Consider the following 16,590-nt stretch of genomic DNA (forward strand, 5'->3'; position numbering starts at 1 on the left):
AGTAATTATTTTAGATGCAAATTTGTACTATTTAATAGCTTAAATTCTTTCATTTAAAATCATCCCGCAGAATTCCACAGATTTTTCCAATTATTCTAAAATTAAAACAGCCTTTCAGTTTACAGTGTTAGATTTGTGGCTGATTTTCTCATAGGAAAAATAAATATTACTGTTAAATGTCTTTCAGATAATAAAAATACTGTGGTTCACTGTATGTATTTGTTCATGTTTTATACAGGAATAAGTCTGAAGCACACCATAAAACAGTTATATCCATTCATACAGGGCTAGTAGTATGTACAGCTGTATATTATACAGAGACAATCGGTATCGGGAAGAGAAAAATGGTATCGGAACATCTCTAATATAAAGTAAGCTTACTTGTTAGTTACCATATGACACATTCTCGTATGCACCTGTTCCTCTCCAACCCATTTGTCAATACTTAAACCTGATTTACCTTTGGGCACTGCCGTTTGTGAGGCATAAAAAACTAATCGTTCAGGTGCAAGACAGTTGAGGCATAACAAGTGGAACAGTGGACTCTTTCTCAAGTTTAACATGAAGAGTTCTGATCTGTGACAGCTGCAACCTGGCATTATCAGCTTTCAACTGAGCTACTTACTCCCCCAATTCTTGTAATTCGTCCTTCACCGTCCTTTTAAACGGAAAAGAACTGGACTTACCACCATAGAGAAGGAACCACCGTCTAACACCACACTGCTGTTTTGTTTCCAAGGGAAGGAAAATAGTTAAAACAAACAAATAACAATCAGAAAATCTAATGTCTCTGACCAAGGCTTTGAACCGGTTCATGGAATGAAAAACCAGAAACTTTTGATGTTTTGCAAGGAACAGAAACGAAACCAGAAACTTTCTATTATTTAAAATAATGGTAACCGGTTAATACCGTTATTTTTTTTGGTTCTTTGACAATATTTCTGTACAATACTCTTTAAAGTTCAACTACGGTCGTCGTTGACTCATCGGAGAAATGAGAAGCTTGCCACCAGCAAGTAGCCTACTCAAGCCCAAGTCTCTAATGCTCAATCAGAAAAGGTCAATATTGTAGGCTACCAAGTATCTAAAGATGTTTGTTTTTTAATACTAATTAGAGGTGTAACGGATCGCAGTTGATTCATAATCTGCACACGACCCACAGTTTGGCTTGCATATGATTCGCGGATTAATACGCAAATTAAAATAGGGTGAAAGTTCATCATTTGGACGTGTTTCAAAGGCTTGCAAATGTCAACACTTAACTGATTTTAAACAATTTAGGCGCTAAAGTGAGCAATTTTCTGTATGCACAGACACACATGCTGCTGAATGTGTTTGGTCCAACTCCAATCAAACGTGATTATCCCTATGCCCTTTAAAGATCAGAACTCTTCATGTTAAACTTGAGAAAGAGTTGCGCTACTGTGTCTCATACTGTAGTTATTTAAAATACTTATTCTATTGAATAAAGCACTGAAAAACAACTTAATTTTCACTTTATGTGTAGTGATCGTTTACATGCTACATCTTCTTCCCGAAGCGCCGTTTGGAATTCCTTCTCCATCTGTATGTGTGCACGCGTGTTTAAGTGCACTCAACAAATGTAGGCATGTCAGAATTACAGTTATGCCGCTTACATAATGTCACCTTTTTTAATGTTTGACAAGATAGAGACTTGAGGAAAATTATGTAGACTAATATTTTAATGTCCTAATGATCAGCCTACTTATTTGTATGTCCCACAGCTGACATGGGATGTTATTAACCGGTTCGGCAACTTTATTTTTGTTCTAACCGGTTCAGGAACGTCAATTTTAGGGTTGAACCGAAAAAAATTTAAATACTGTTTCTGTTCGGAACAAACCAATTGGGGAATAAATCTGGTTCAAAGGCCTGTCTCTGACACAATCTGGTGATTCTGCCGACTACGCCACAATGTGGCAAAAGTGGTTGATGGCAGAGCACCAATTCTACACGTGCTTATTAAAACAAATAATATAATTTGTACAACAGCCAATATGATAACACTTATGATATCACCCAAAGAAATAAACAAAACACCCCCTAAATGCACACACATGGTTCAAATCATCAAAACTCAAATACAGGCCATCATACAAAAAATTCCACACTCATCTTATAGAACTTTTAGCCATTTATGGCAGAGGACTGGGGCATACCAGTCTTTATAGTGTTGAATATTCATCCCGAAATAAAGAAATCAGAAAGGGAACGTCTCAGGTTACACATGTAACCATAGTTTCCAGAAAAGGTAAATGCTGCATTTCCCTGCCAATACTCCCTGCATCCCTCAATAATGGTGACATGTAATAAAATCATTCATCAACATCACAAAACAAGATACTAAATTCCCAACAAAGCTGCAGTCAAATTAAAGCAAATACATAAAATAATAAACCAGTTCATCTGCATAATTTATATATTCTGCAGTGCATGCTAAGAGTCATGAGTGAGTTTTGAACTATGTTGACACACAACATGCCTTGAGTTTTTATTTTATTGTCACCACAGTTGAGATTTTTATTTAGATTTTTGATGTTTGCAATAGTGAGTTGTTTAATCATAGACAATTTCCCCAATGACCTGAGCAAAGATGTTTTTCACCTATAAACCAAATCTTAACATTAGTGAGATGTCTGTAGTTTTTTTTAATGACTTTAAAGTTTTTACTGGGTGGGAAAATCTATATTTACAATGCATCTTCTTATGATCTAAAGTAATGTTTGGGTGGGAAAAAAATTGTATGACAGAAACACTCAGATGGTTTATTGCTTCCACAAAGACTTTTTTAAGAGATGCATTTTCTATCCCATGAGGCCACTGCAGTTGGTAAGAATTTTATCTATTACATTACGTACAGTCGTAGTAGCCGATATTGTACACTGGACAGGCCATACTCGATTGATGCTTGATGGTTAAACCTCCAGTTATCCCATTATTCTCTCTCTCTCTCTCTCTCTCTCTCTCTCTCTCTCTCTCTCTCTCTCTCTCTCTCTCTCTCTCTCTCATACATCTTGTATTTCTCCTATTTATTATTTATTATTTATTACTATATTACATCTACCAGAGCGTTATACGAGTGTTATGGAAGAAGGTTTTTACAGTTTATATATGCAGAAGCAGATAATGTGTTTGAAGTGTTGTAGCAGATGACACTGTGTCTGCCGTGAGAACTTTAAGGTGGTGCTGAGAACCTGTCTGTAATGCTTATTTAATGCCAGTTTACTTTATCATGCATGCAGTAGTATCAAAACTGTCAAAAAGACATTCCATAAGATGAAGCTTTTACTGGCAGATGTGAACAGTATAGATTACTGTCTTCACCATGGTATTGCTTTCTGCTTTCCTGTTTCTCATCATTTGGGGGGTTAAATAATTCATTAATAACGTCTGTTTGGCTGAGTGACTGACTGATGACGAAAGTACAGTTCAGCTTCCTCTGCAGAAAAGACCTCATTTATATAACTCATTTATATAACTCATGCCTGTAATGTACGGAAACTCATTAAATGTGAACATATTTTCACAACAATTATAGAGAAAATGATGTGAACCAAAATGTGAACAAATTGTGTTTTTATCTGTCTCTTCTTACTTTGTTAATAATGCATAAGTGATGAAAGCTGCTTCATAGTTGCTTTTTATTGATTTACATTTTAAATGCTTTGTACATTTTTACCTATATGTAGTACTGATTGTTGGATAACATAAAAGTTCAGACTCTGAAATCTAAGTCGCATGTGACATCTATGAACACACATTCCAGATTAACTCAATGATCAGTAAAGAGCCTTCAGTTTACACATGAGACGATTAATGCAGACTCTTGTCTTTAGATTTCGTGTCTTTGCCTCAGACAGATGACGTCTTGTTGCAGTTTCATTTTTGTTCTGGAGAATGATCTAAATAACCTTAGACCAATCTCAAATTTTTCTTTCTAAAATATTAGAAAAGGTAGTGACAAGTCAACTATGCGCATTCTTAGTGAATTATGGTACGTATGAAAAGTTCCAATCAGGATTTAGGCCCCACCATAGCACTATTTAAAGTTACAAATGACCTACTTTTAACATCCGATCGTGGTGAAATCACAATCCTTATATTACTAGACCTTAGTGCAGCCTTTGACACAATAGATCACACAATCTTACCCAATGGATTAGAAAACGCAGTAGTCTGGTTTAGATCATTCTAACAAATTGCTATCATTTTGTTTATGTAAATGAAGAAGAGTCATATCACTCCCTGGTTAAATACGGCGTACCGCAGGGATCAGTTTTAGGTCCTATCCTGTTCTCAATATATATGTTACCTCTGGGAGACATTATCAGGCAACATAACATACGTTTTCACTGCTATGCGGATGATACCCAGCTTTACATCTCAAATCCTAGCAAAACACACAAGTTCTGTAAACTAACAGACTGTATTAGTGATATAAGTGACTGGATGGCAATTAAATTCCTTATGCTAAACTCCAATAAGAAAGAGATAGCTATTATCAAACCGAATCGCTACAAACAAAATATGTCAGATTACAAGTTGCCCATAGATTAAAAGTTTCAGCCTTTAATGACCTCTTGAATAGACTATTGTAACTTGTTACTCAGGGGATGCCATGCAAATCAGGTAAACAAGCTTTAGCTAGTTCAAAATGCCGCTGCAAGAGTGCTTACTCGATCTAAGAAGTATGACCACATAAGCCCAATTTTGGCATCTTTAAACTGGCTACCAGTCAAATATCACATAAAACTATTCAACTACAAAGCCTTAAATTGCCTAGCACCCTCATATCTTAGAGAACTACTATCAGAATACAATCCATCACGTACACTGCAGTCGCAAAATTCTGGTCTCTTAACTATCCCTAGAATATCAAAAGTGTCTAAAGGTGGTAGATCCTTTTCCTACTTAGCCCCTAAGCTCTGGAATGATTTACCATCTGATGTCTGAGAATCAGACACAGTCGATCACTTTAAGTTTAAACCTGAGACTTTTTTTTAACAAAGCATTCACATAATTTGTCTAGTAAATGTACTTATCTCACAATAGTTAGCATGTACAGAACAAAGCATTCACATAACTCGTCTGGGTTATATACTAGTGTCGCAATAGCTAGCCTGTCTGGAACTGAGCAGATATTAAACCACAGTACTGTGTGAAACTTGTTTACAACTCCATATATTTCATTCTACGCTGTTAGAATGAAAGACACATGTTTTTATATTGACCAAATTAAATGTGTTAATGTATCTTTTGCACTCTATGGCAGGCAGGGTGGACAGATAATTACTTGACATGTTTAATCTGAGTGATTTCTTAAGTTATTTATGCCTGCCGGATGTGTATGAATGTTGCTTTGTTCCGCTATTCTGTATGGAAGTCAATGAGAAGTCTAGTTTGTTTTCCCCAAAATAAGGGGCGGTGACGATAATTACAGTCAAGTTCCCGGATGTGCCGGTAGTCCGTATATCACCGCCTGCTGGTGTGGCATGCTCTTGACAGCGCATGATCACATGTTTTTGCGTATTCATGTAGGCGGAGATTTCTTTTAAACTGAACATGTGTGGAGGGGATTTTTTTTAAACCGCTGGAGGAAAAACTCTGGTTATAAAAATACCCGTGTAGGTGTGGACAAGGCCTACAGTAAGTTACAGACACTCATGAAAAACTGATGCTGATTTACACCACATAAATGAGCTTTTGGTCCCTGTGTGTTTCAGATTGATCTGTATGCTCAGAGTGATCTGAAGAAAGGTCTACAGCTCTTTGGAACAGATGGAAACATTGGGCTGACCAACGCCTGGAGTATCGTCCAAACTGACGTGAGTTGATTTTACTCAGATGTGCACTAATCTCACCACCAATAAACAAAAACTGCTAAAGTATTCTGATAGTGGATAGGAAATTGTGGGTAGGTTTAACTGATATTAAATACAATTACAACATAAGCAATATGAATGTAAGTAGAAGTTATTAGTTTATGAATGCCTCGGAGAGCCAAGGAAAACAACACAAAACTTTCACACTGCATTTGTGCAATTAAAGCAAAGTGGAGCATAACAAAAACTCAGGAAACCCATTGAACTCAGGTTTATCCACTTAGGCTATGGCAGGAAGTTAAGGAGACTCAGGTTAATCTGGTGCCACCACCTTGTAGGAAGTGTAGGCCACACACACCACAGAACTATAGTCATCACAGGAAGTAGCCAGAAGCCACAAGGACCACAAGACTAGAAACCACCAGAATTGGGAAACCAGCTGCCCATACAGACACTAGAAGGGTGTACGCCAGATTTGCCAGCTGCCTGGTCATGATATTCAACAAAATTTTGCTGAGGCAGACATCTTAAAGCCTGGCTCTGGTAAAGTGGCTGTCTTGTGTCTTGGCTCAGGTGTGGCACCCATCTTGTATCTCAGGTCTGGCGTGGCAGCCATCTTGGGAACTAGTTCTGGCCTGGTAGCCATCTTGGGAACTGGCTCTGGCGTTGCAGCCATCATGGGAATTGGTGCTGGCATGGCAGCCAACTTGCGCTGGAGTGGCAGCCCTCTTGGGAACTGGCACTGGAGTGGCAGCCATCATGGTTAGCAAGGATGATGTGATCTTGGAATGCATTATATGAACAGTCTCTGGATTAGCAGGAATGATCTGAACAGTCTCTGGTTTAGCAGGCATGATGAGACAACCCATGACATGGTTATAGTGGCATTCCTCATTCCGAACAACAACAGTAAATTGTGATCCACTTAATAGCAGGGAATGATCAATATATTGCTTTAGAGTCCTTCCATCTTGACTCCCAGGCATCCCCAAAGTACCATCAAGACCAAAACAAAAAATGTCCTTTAAAGCAGTATCATTATAGTCCACCTGATAACATAGTTCTAAAAGCTCCCCCATATAATCCTTTATATTTATAATAATAATCTTGGGGAGTAGATTCATTTAAACATAGGTTTTTGTCAACTCCTCGCCACTGACCAGTTATCCTGTCAATTAAAGGCACTCTAAGTGAATCTGTGTGATGTTACTTCTTGTTGACGTTCGAAGTGTTGTCAAAAAAAAAAAACAGAACGTAGCTAACTCCTCCCCTCCTCCTCCCTTCCCTTTTCTGCTTTCTGATTGAGTTATGAACGCACACAACCCCCACTCCCAAATCCTTCTTGTCGTTTATTGGCTGGAACACTTTGTTATGTGTGTGGTGGTAGGTTTGACCACTTTGTTTTTGTTGCAGTTTGTGGAGCCTGGGCTGTCTACAGAGACGGCATTGTTTTACAGTGTGTTCAGAGGACAGGCAGCTAGCAGATAGTGAGGAGATGTTTGCTGTATGAAACAAAAAATGTTTTATGGCCTAAAATGCGTGAATTTGCTTAGAGCATCTTTAAGAGAAAACATTTCCCTGCCAATGATGCTTTTCTGATGAGTTTTTATGGTAATCTGTAATTCTATTATCCACTAGACCCAATTTATAAAAAACTTAAAGAGGCCCTTCCACATAAAACCGTTTTTACTTTACGTTTAATGTATTTTTTGATATGTGTTAGGTCCATATGTGTTTGTGTTGTGTCGTGAATGTGAAAATTAACTTCCACCTCCTCTGTCAGCGCTAGCCACTGAAAAGAAATAAGCGGAGAAATCAGGTCAGTTAGAAAAGCTGATCAGTGTGACGTGGAACTGATCGAGGTCATTACTATTCATGAGCTTTCCAACCTGAGACCGTGCCCACATAATACGTGTAGTTTAGTGAGTTTTCATAACAAGTTACAGCAAGGATGGCTAAACGTCCACCGTACCGTATTTGGGCCATTGTCTTTGTCCAGAGACATCATTCCTATTAAACGAGGGAATCATAACAGTTGCTACATGTTTGGATGTTCAGAAGAACACTAGATTTGAAGAGAGACTGCGATTAAAAAGCAATGCTCCTCCATCAATATTGGATCCGGACAGAATGGCGCAGCTTATGTGAGTAAAACACTTTAGTCGTATGTGTCACAGTGGCGGCCGGTGACTTCTCTTCCGAGGGACGCAAATTCATGCTGCACATGCGTCGAAAGGGTTTATGATAAAAGACACACGTGTGTGTGAGTAAAACAATTTAGTACTATGTGTCACCATCAGTTGTGGCCAGGACTTCTCTTCAGAGGTACGCGATTCACGAAATTCATGATGCACACGCGTTGAAAGGGTTTATGATAAAAGACATATGTGTGTTTATGCGTTCGTGCGCGCGCTGCTACACGTGCGTGGAAAGGGTTTATGGGTATTTTAAGGGTGTGTGTGTGTGTGTGTGTGTGTGTGTGTGTGTGTGTGTGTGTGCGTGCGTGCGTGCGTGTGTGTGTGTGTGTCAAAAGGGTTTATGATAAAATATGTGTGTGTAAGAAAGACACTGTGTCTTAACATTAAACTGATTACACATGAGATTAAATAAGTATTGAAAGTTAGTTTGGCTACGAAAAACGGTTATCCAATCACAGCAGTGGGCGTATTCTTCCAAGTCGTCAATGCATTAAAACGGATCATTTCTTTAACCAGCCTCAAAACCAGGGTACAAAATGACCTATTACTTATTGCTTTTGATGTTTTTGGATGTAAAAGCCATGCAAACGTCATGAGTAGACCTCAGACAACAGTATAAAACAATAAAAAACGACAGAGGAAGGGCACCTTTAAGCAAAAATTAATTTAATAAATTTTAAACTCTATTTATGCTTTGATTATCATTCTGAATCTGATCCCTAATTACATTTCTTAACAAAAATGCAATTATTTTAACTTTTTGCTCAACATTTTGTATTTTTAAGAAACCTATCCATATTTAAAAGATTATAAAAAGAGAGCAAATGAAGATAGGTTGAAACCTTTTTCCCTGTTTTGATTTTTTATTTGAAAGCAGAGGGTCTGTTCTTTCATTTGATATATTTGTACGTTTATATATTAATATAAGAGAATTTTCCTAGAAGGGATTTTGTGAAACGTTTATGAAAATCACAAAAAATGCTGGCGGGCAACATTTTTAAAAAAGGCTGTTGGGGAATGAGTTAAGCACAGCGCATCCAAAATATGGTCTGTAATGCTGTGTTTCTAAAAAAATTTCAACAGATTGCATGAAATAGCATTAGACATCCCCTTTAAAGTCTTGCATTTTCACCAAGGCTGCATTTTTTAAATAAAAAATAGAGTAAAAAAGTAATATTGTGAAATATTACTTCAAATGACAACAACAACTGTTCTTTTTGAATATCTTTAAAGGGGACAGAGAATGAAAGACCATTTTTACCTTGTCTTTGTTGAATAATGGTAGTCTACCCGCATTCACGAACATACAAAAAGTTCTAGACATGCTAAACATCTCGGTCTCATAGAAATTCCTCTTTTAGAAATGTCAGCCAGAAAACGGCCCAATCTGAAAAACTGATTCTTATGACATCACAGGCATCTAACTGCCCCTCCACTTTAAAATAATTGGCTACATTTTTTGAGTGGCAGCAAAGTCAGCCAATCAGTAATAGGATTGCAAGTTAAGCCAGTAGGGGAGCCAAATAGGTGCAAAACCACTTGTTTAAAATCCCCCACCCTAATAGAGATAACTGAGAGAGGTTTTTAGGAAGCTTCTAAGGCATTACAGACCCAAACAAAAAAATGTTTGTCTACATGTCACATCACAGAACAAGAATAAATACCCCGTTCAATCATTCTATGTCACCTTTAAAAAATTATGTATTCATGGGATGGAAAATGTGAATTTTCAGCATCATTGATCGAGTTTTTAGCGTCATATGATCCTTCAGAAACATTCTAATATGCTGATTTACTGCTCTGGTAACATATCAGTAATTAAGTGGTTTTGGGACATACCATTTAATTACTGAAATGTTACTATACCTGTCTATATAGTGTACCTGGGCCTGAGTAAAATCTATGTGTGGAAAGCATTGTAATTTGTGTGTGTCTGTGTGTTGTAGTTTCGCTGCTGTGGAGTGACAAACCACACAGACTGGTTTCATGTGTACAATGCCAGTCGCGTGCCGGACTCCTGCTGTCTGGAGTACAGTGATAACTGCGGTCTGGAGAATCCTGGCACCTGGTGGACTGCTGTAAGAAACAACTGGTTTACCTTTACTATTATCACAAACATTAAAACCACCCTTTAGTGTATGAATTATTGGCAAATGCTGGAAGTAAACTGATGCCAGGTATGGTAACATATGGATGCTGGCACCGTGTTATAATTTTTTATTTATTTATTTAGCAGACGCTTTTATCCAAAGTGACTTACATTTGCTATATATGTCAGAGGACGCACACCTCTGGAGCAAAGTGTCTTGTTCAGGGACACAATGGTGTATCACAGTGGATTCTAACTCGTGTCACTCACACCAAAGGCGAGTGTCTTATCCACTACGCCATCACCACCCCTAATTATAGAAAGTCTTGATTCAGACAGTTTTTGAATTACTCCAGTGTATCATATTGTCATGCCTCACTTTTAGATGTGAACTCTAGAAATCGCAAATAACAAATAAAACAGCACCTGACAATAATCAGTGACATTAACTAAGCATTATTTAAAGTCCCTGTAAAGTCAGAAAAAACTGTTCTGAGTTTGTCACATCAAAGAAAAAATTGTTATTAACAACCCAGAAAAATTTGAATGATTGTCAGCACTAAAACCACACCCACTCACGGGAAAGCTGCTGTCTTTCTCAACTTTCAAATACAGCTATACCCTAAATGGATGTTTGTGATTGTATTAGGGGCGGGGCCATGCGCTGTGGCTCTGCTGCATCATTTTAGTCTCACTTAAACAATCCTGTACACAGAAATGTGGAAAAACGGTTTAACTCCACAATTCAGTACTACATAGTTTACAGTCTGGTAGTGAAGTTGTGAATCAAATGCCTCATGCAGATGTATTAGAAACTGAAACAGTGTGAATAAGAAAATAAACACCATGTTTTGTAAGATACTCATCTCATGTCAGCTAGTCTCTGTACAAACTGATTGCAGAGCAAACTGTGGCCCTATAAAGCTTTTATTGTATCGCCGTCACAGCAACACAAATTGAAATGTAGCTTAATTTGCATGCGTTTCTAAACACATTTTTGCAAGTTAAGGTTGTAGATGTCACGCACTGAAAGCCTGTATGATGTTCTCAGCGTTAGTCATTCATCTCAGTAAACACATGTTCTTATGGTGTAAGTGACTTTAAATCAATAGCATATGCTCACAAGTAATTCAAAGTACAAGAAGAGATTACAATAACAACAGCATGATTAATATACTGTACAGGTCAAAGCCCACGTGAAACGTCAATGTTTCCTGTGCTAATGTATTTTATTAACTTGTAGTTTACTGTACGTTGAATCCATTATTATCATGATTTGTTATTGATGATCAGAGTTAATGGATTATAAAGAGGATATGACCGGCTGAAAATTGGGATAAATATTGTATTGCAATCCATTTAGCTCTGCAGCTGTAAAATCTATTGACATTACAAATCAATATGAAAGTACAGTCATGGGTGTGGGTCTTTTTCAGAGAAAAACTGATATAAATTTTCTTGAACAAACTGTGAGATGTGCCTTTGTGTGTTGACAGCCATGTTATGAGCGTGTAAAGAGCTGGTTGCAGGATAATCTGGTGGCTCTGTGGATTTTTGCACTGTGTACGGCTCTAACACAGGTACAGTATGAAAGAAACGCAGGTGTACAGCTGTAGGAATGATTGACAGCTCACAGACGTGTTTGTTTGTGTTTGCAGATTCTGGGCCTGGTGTTCTCCATGACTATGTTCTGTCACGCTGTGAAGGTGGACACGTACTATGCATAGAGACACACGTCTGAGAGCAGCACAGCCACACAGGACCAAATCAAACAACATACACCGTTGTGTGTCTCTCAGTTCCCGCCTGTGTGCTCCAATTCTCTCTCACTGCTGTAACAATCAAGCACAGGATTTGCTAACAACACACGGCTATTTAAATCTTCATTTTGTACTTCCATAACAGTAACAAGCATAAAAGAGATATAAATTGCTTTTTATTGTAAATAATCATTTGGCAATCTATTACTATAAATATTATTATCCATGTATTCATTTTGGAGCAGAGTTAATCAGAGATTAACAGCTAATGTCATTATTTAACACTTCAAAGAAATACAGATTTTTATATTTATTCAGAATGGGCCTAAGTTCCCAATATATTTAATAGGCAACATAAGATCACAGTTTTGTAAGATCATCAGACTTGTATGCTTTCTGAAAATATGAGGTCAAAACTGAAGAAGCACTGATTTAGGAACAGACACAACATATGTTTTTTCCTTCACGGCCCTTCTGTGAATTCTGTGTTTGGAGTATTTGTCATTTCCGTAGCCCTAAAGGCGGCAAACAGAAGTGCAACACATCTTCAGAATGCTTAAGCTGGTAAAAATGTTATGATAAAACTGACTGCAATGACAATGACCCTAGAGTTTTATTAGGGGTCAAGCACATATAGAGGACAGTATGAAATGTAAACATAGCTAATTTTGAGTCTCACAACAACTCTCTAGCGCCACACCAAGAGTTTGATCATGTTTATGCTCTTAACATTCAACTCAAGATGTTTAAAAACTAAATTCTCGTTGATTAAAATGTGCATCCAAATAAACCAAATTTTTTAACTCTTCCAACAACAGTTTTTGTCTGATTTGCACAAAATTGTTGGATAAAAGTTTTTTAAATGCTTTTTGATAGACCAGTGAGTCTGTTCTCATATACCACATATGACAGTGGGCACGTGCATGGCTAAGACTGAGACTGTATCTTCACAAAACACTTTTATTGATTTGACTTGAGCCTAGAAATATGACATATATTATAAAAACTTTAGACTAAAGTTTTCAAAAATTCTAAGATGGGACTCTTTAATGGACACACTGGATTGGATAAAAAAAAACTTTTTGTCCCATTCCTTTGTTTATGCCAATTCCAATGATAAAATTTTTTTTTTGCTTGTCCATCATTCTGCAGTGTGTAAAAATGATTTGGGCTACTTCAGTTGAACCAATATGGATGATTTCTTGATGTTTGGCATGAGCTGCACAGAAATGTTCAATATTTCAAAAACAGATTTTCGATATTCACTTCCAGAGAATTACTTTTATTAAGTTGACGGTGGGCCTCATTTATAAAACGCTGCATAAAAAACATCCTAAATTTGATTTATGATCATTTCTTAAAAGTGTGTACGTGAGATTCATAGAACAGACGCAAATAAAACACGCAAACACCACACTTTCAAGATGTGAAATCTATTAATCGCAAATGATCTTGAAATTGTGCGCAGCTGAACAGTGTTAGATCGCCACCTTTAAACGATGCCTAAATATAAAAGAGCGCCTGTCAATGTTTAAACCCTTTTCGAGCAGCAAGAATGGTTTCCAAAAAACCTGCAGCAATCAAACACCCTGCTGAAAAAACTGCATAGACCAGCATCATTCCCATGCTGGTTTGGTGCTGTTTAGCTGGTGGTCACCAGCATACCGTCCAAAACACAACATATGGTCTTGCTGGTTTGACCAGCATGGGATGCTGGTGCTTATGCTGATGGCCACCAGCTAAACCAGCATGGGAATTATGCTGGTCTATGCTGGTGATCACCAGCAAACCAGCACCAAAACACAACATATGCTGGTCTTCCTGGTTTTTTCAGCAGGAAAGCAAAGTGCGTACGTGGGGCTATGCACTTGTCCACATCAAAGACAGTTTTTATAAACATGGATTTTTGTGTATGCACACTTTACGATCAAATCTGTGTGTACGCACACTTTATAAATGAGACCTTGTGTCTGTGTTTGTTGTCTTATTTTATTTACCTTTGCATGCTAATCAACTGACATGCAAATTATTATTATTTTTTTTTTATATGGCTCTTTTGTTTTTTTCGTGGCACACTGTGATAAAGGACTGACTCTTAATCTTAAGGTTAATTGTTCAATTTGAGTGCGTTATGCTGTCTAAATGATTTTTTATATGAAAAGTATAGTATCACTTTCTCATGTAATCTTTCAAAATCTTTTAGCTTCCAAAATGATTCTGTGTTAATAATGTCTCTTCAGTAAAAACATATGCACTGTGATAAGAAGCACAAGAAGAGGTCCCAAAGCCTGTTCCTGTGGGCTGAAGCCTGTCCTCCTGCATACTTTAGTTCCTACCTCGCTTCAACACGCAAGACATTTCTTTTTTAGTACCCATGAAAAGCTGGACGAGGAGGTGTTCAGTTGTTGGATGGGGATGGACCTGAACTCTCCAGGAACAGGCTTGGTGACCACTAGAATGTGATATGGACCTAAAGGTTGGAGGTTCTGATCCAGTGTGGTGTCATTTTAAAAGTGTGTTTCTCTCTTTCTTTCTCTAGCATTGGACCAATCTTTCTACCACTTTGCTTAAAAATTGAATTATGTTGTATTACCTTGGAATCTTACCTTGATACTGTACTTGATCTACAGCTCAGTTGAGTCATTGTATACAGTTAGATTTTATTTTGCAACCACAAGATGTTTTTTTTGTGGAAGTTCACACAGGAATCCCAGCAGATACGTTACAGTGTATAATGATTTTTTAAAGAATTGAATACCTTTTGCTTTATTATTTTAAAACCTAACAAGTACTTGATTTTGTAAAAGGTTTTTCTTGAAAACTGTGCTTGGACTGTCTGTCTAATGCAAGGACGTTCAGACATTTTTTAATATCCAAATACCTTTTTGGGAAGCTCAAGCTGTGGAGAAACACTTGATAAAAACAATAATGCACACTAATCTGTTTGTATCAAGAGATTAAATACAGAGAATGAATGAGACTATGTAAAGAAAAGCATCATTTGATAAAAAAAATCAAAATGGACACTAGGGACACATGTAAATGTGTAAACACTTAGTGTGTACTGTACAGTTCTGTTCTGAACACAGACGTTCTGATCATTTGGAGACTTCATTACGATGACATATATAAATAATAAAGATTTTACAATCATGTGGATGTATTTGACTATCATTGAAATCTAAATTGCAAGTTTTGAATGAGTGAGTAATCAGGGACACAGTATTACAATACAGTATACAATGATAATGAAATGAAAACAATGAAAATACTATTCATCAAGATGATAACTGTTAATACAATATCAGGGTAAATAACTCACAGTTATGATTTTTTTTTTGTCTTAATTGGGTAGCCCTTTCAAAAAACTTTTTATATGCAATGATGCATAATACAAGGATGTGGTGTGGATGAATGTGTGGATATCTATCTATTATAGGCAGATATATAAACAATATCCACCTTTAGACAGAATTTGATTGAATTATTTGTGTTTAAACAAAATTTTCTAGCAGGTGTTACAACAAACCCTCTGTTTGTTACAATGAACCCCACCTATGGGGTAAGTTGTCACGTTTGCACTTTCAGTGTAATTGTACACTAACGGTAGGTCCCACAAACAAACTTTAAGTGTTCATTTGTAGCAGAGATGTGTGTGTTGACTGTATATAAAATGATCCATCTAACTTAAATATTTTTTGAATGATAGAGCCAAAGTCAAAAAGCGTTAGGTTGTGCCCCGCTCTCCCTTACTAATAAACAGCCAATATCTCAGTAATATTAATGCTAATAACTAACAAGTTAATAGTGAGAATTGTAAACTACACTAGAGTGTTACCATTATTCTTATTAACTCAACAAATTATATAAAGTGAGAAGGCTACATAAAAAAAACATGCATTTAACCTTAGACTTTAAATGTTGATGTTAAATCCACTATTGTATTATATATCATTGATCTACAGTCCATACACAAAATTTAGATCATTTACATCAGAAGTAACTGGAATTAAATTACTGGAAAAATAAAAGTAATCCCTTACATTTTCAAGTAAAAAGTAATTAAATTACACTAACTAATTACTTAGTAACTAGTTACATACAATACTGCTCTCTCCACATCTTATTTTGACTGCTTCTCTACCTGAGTTGCCTCCACTTTCTGTGTAAACTTCCAGGCCAGCTAAATTATACGAAACATCCGTTTTATTCATCTATTACTTATAACAGCACTGTGATGTTATATTTGCAATCAGTGACTCAATTTCTTGTTCATTTAACAAGGCGGCACCTATTGTGATTTCAGTTTAAGTTTTTTTATCAGTCGCTTACATCTGGCACACAAAATCTGACCTGACGGTTTTAAAACAGTATCATTTTAATAATGCTATTATAAGCCTCAATCTTAACCAGAGTTGGTAAGTGCAGTATTGCTGGGATTCATTAAACCTCCTAAGACCCAAGCTTTGGTTTATCTTTTTTCAGATTTCTACTACCTATTTTGGGTTTAGGAAGAACCAATAAATATTATAGCAAAGTATTTTTCTTAGAACATGAAGCAGTGTAATTTGTCCATGTTTGTGTACAACAGGTTCCAGTTACACAGAAATAAGTAGTATGGTGCAAACAACAAAAAAATTAGGTTAATGTTGATATCACTTAAAAAGCTTTTTACACTGCTGTTCATGGTTTTATTGTGA

General features: G+C 36.8%; 1 protein-coding gene across 2 annotated transcripts in view; it reads left to right on the plus strand.

Moving 5' to 3' along the window:
• The window catches only part of tspan4a (tetraspanin 4a), a 63,737-nt gene extending 48,694 nt beyond the window's left edge, over positions 1 to 15,043 (plus strand). For both annotated transcript variants that reach the window (XM_065270014.2, XM_065270012.2), the window contains 4 exons: positions 5,745 to 5,846; positions 9,988 to 10,119; positions 11,627 to 11,710; positions 11,789 to 15,043. In XM_065270014.2, the coding sequence (XP_065126086.1) occupies positions 5,745 to 5,846; positions 9,988 to 10,119; positions 11,627 to 11,710; positions 11,789 to 11,857 (387 nt within the window). In that variant the 3' untranslated portion in view covers positions 11,858 to 15,043. The remainder of the gene's footprint in view (positions 1 to 5,744; positions 5,847 to 9,987; positions 10,120 to 11,626; positions 11,711 to 11,788) is intronic.
• The last annotated feature ends 1,547 nt before the right edge of the window (positions 15,044 to 16,590 follow it).

The sequence above is a fragment of the Paramisgurnus dabryanus genome, chromosome 9 (genome assembly GCF_030506205.2).
Source record: "Paramisgurnus dabryanus chromosome 9, PD_genome_1.1, whole genome shotgun sequence".
In the NCBI taxonomy this organism is placed as follows: Eukaryota; Metazoa; Chordata; class Actinopteri; order Cypriniformes; family Cobitidae; genus Paramisgurnus; species Paramisgurnus dabryanus.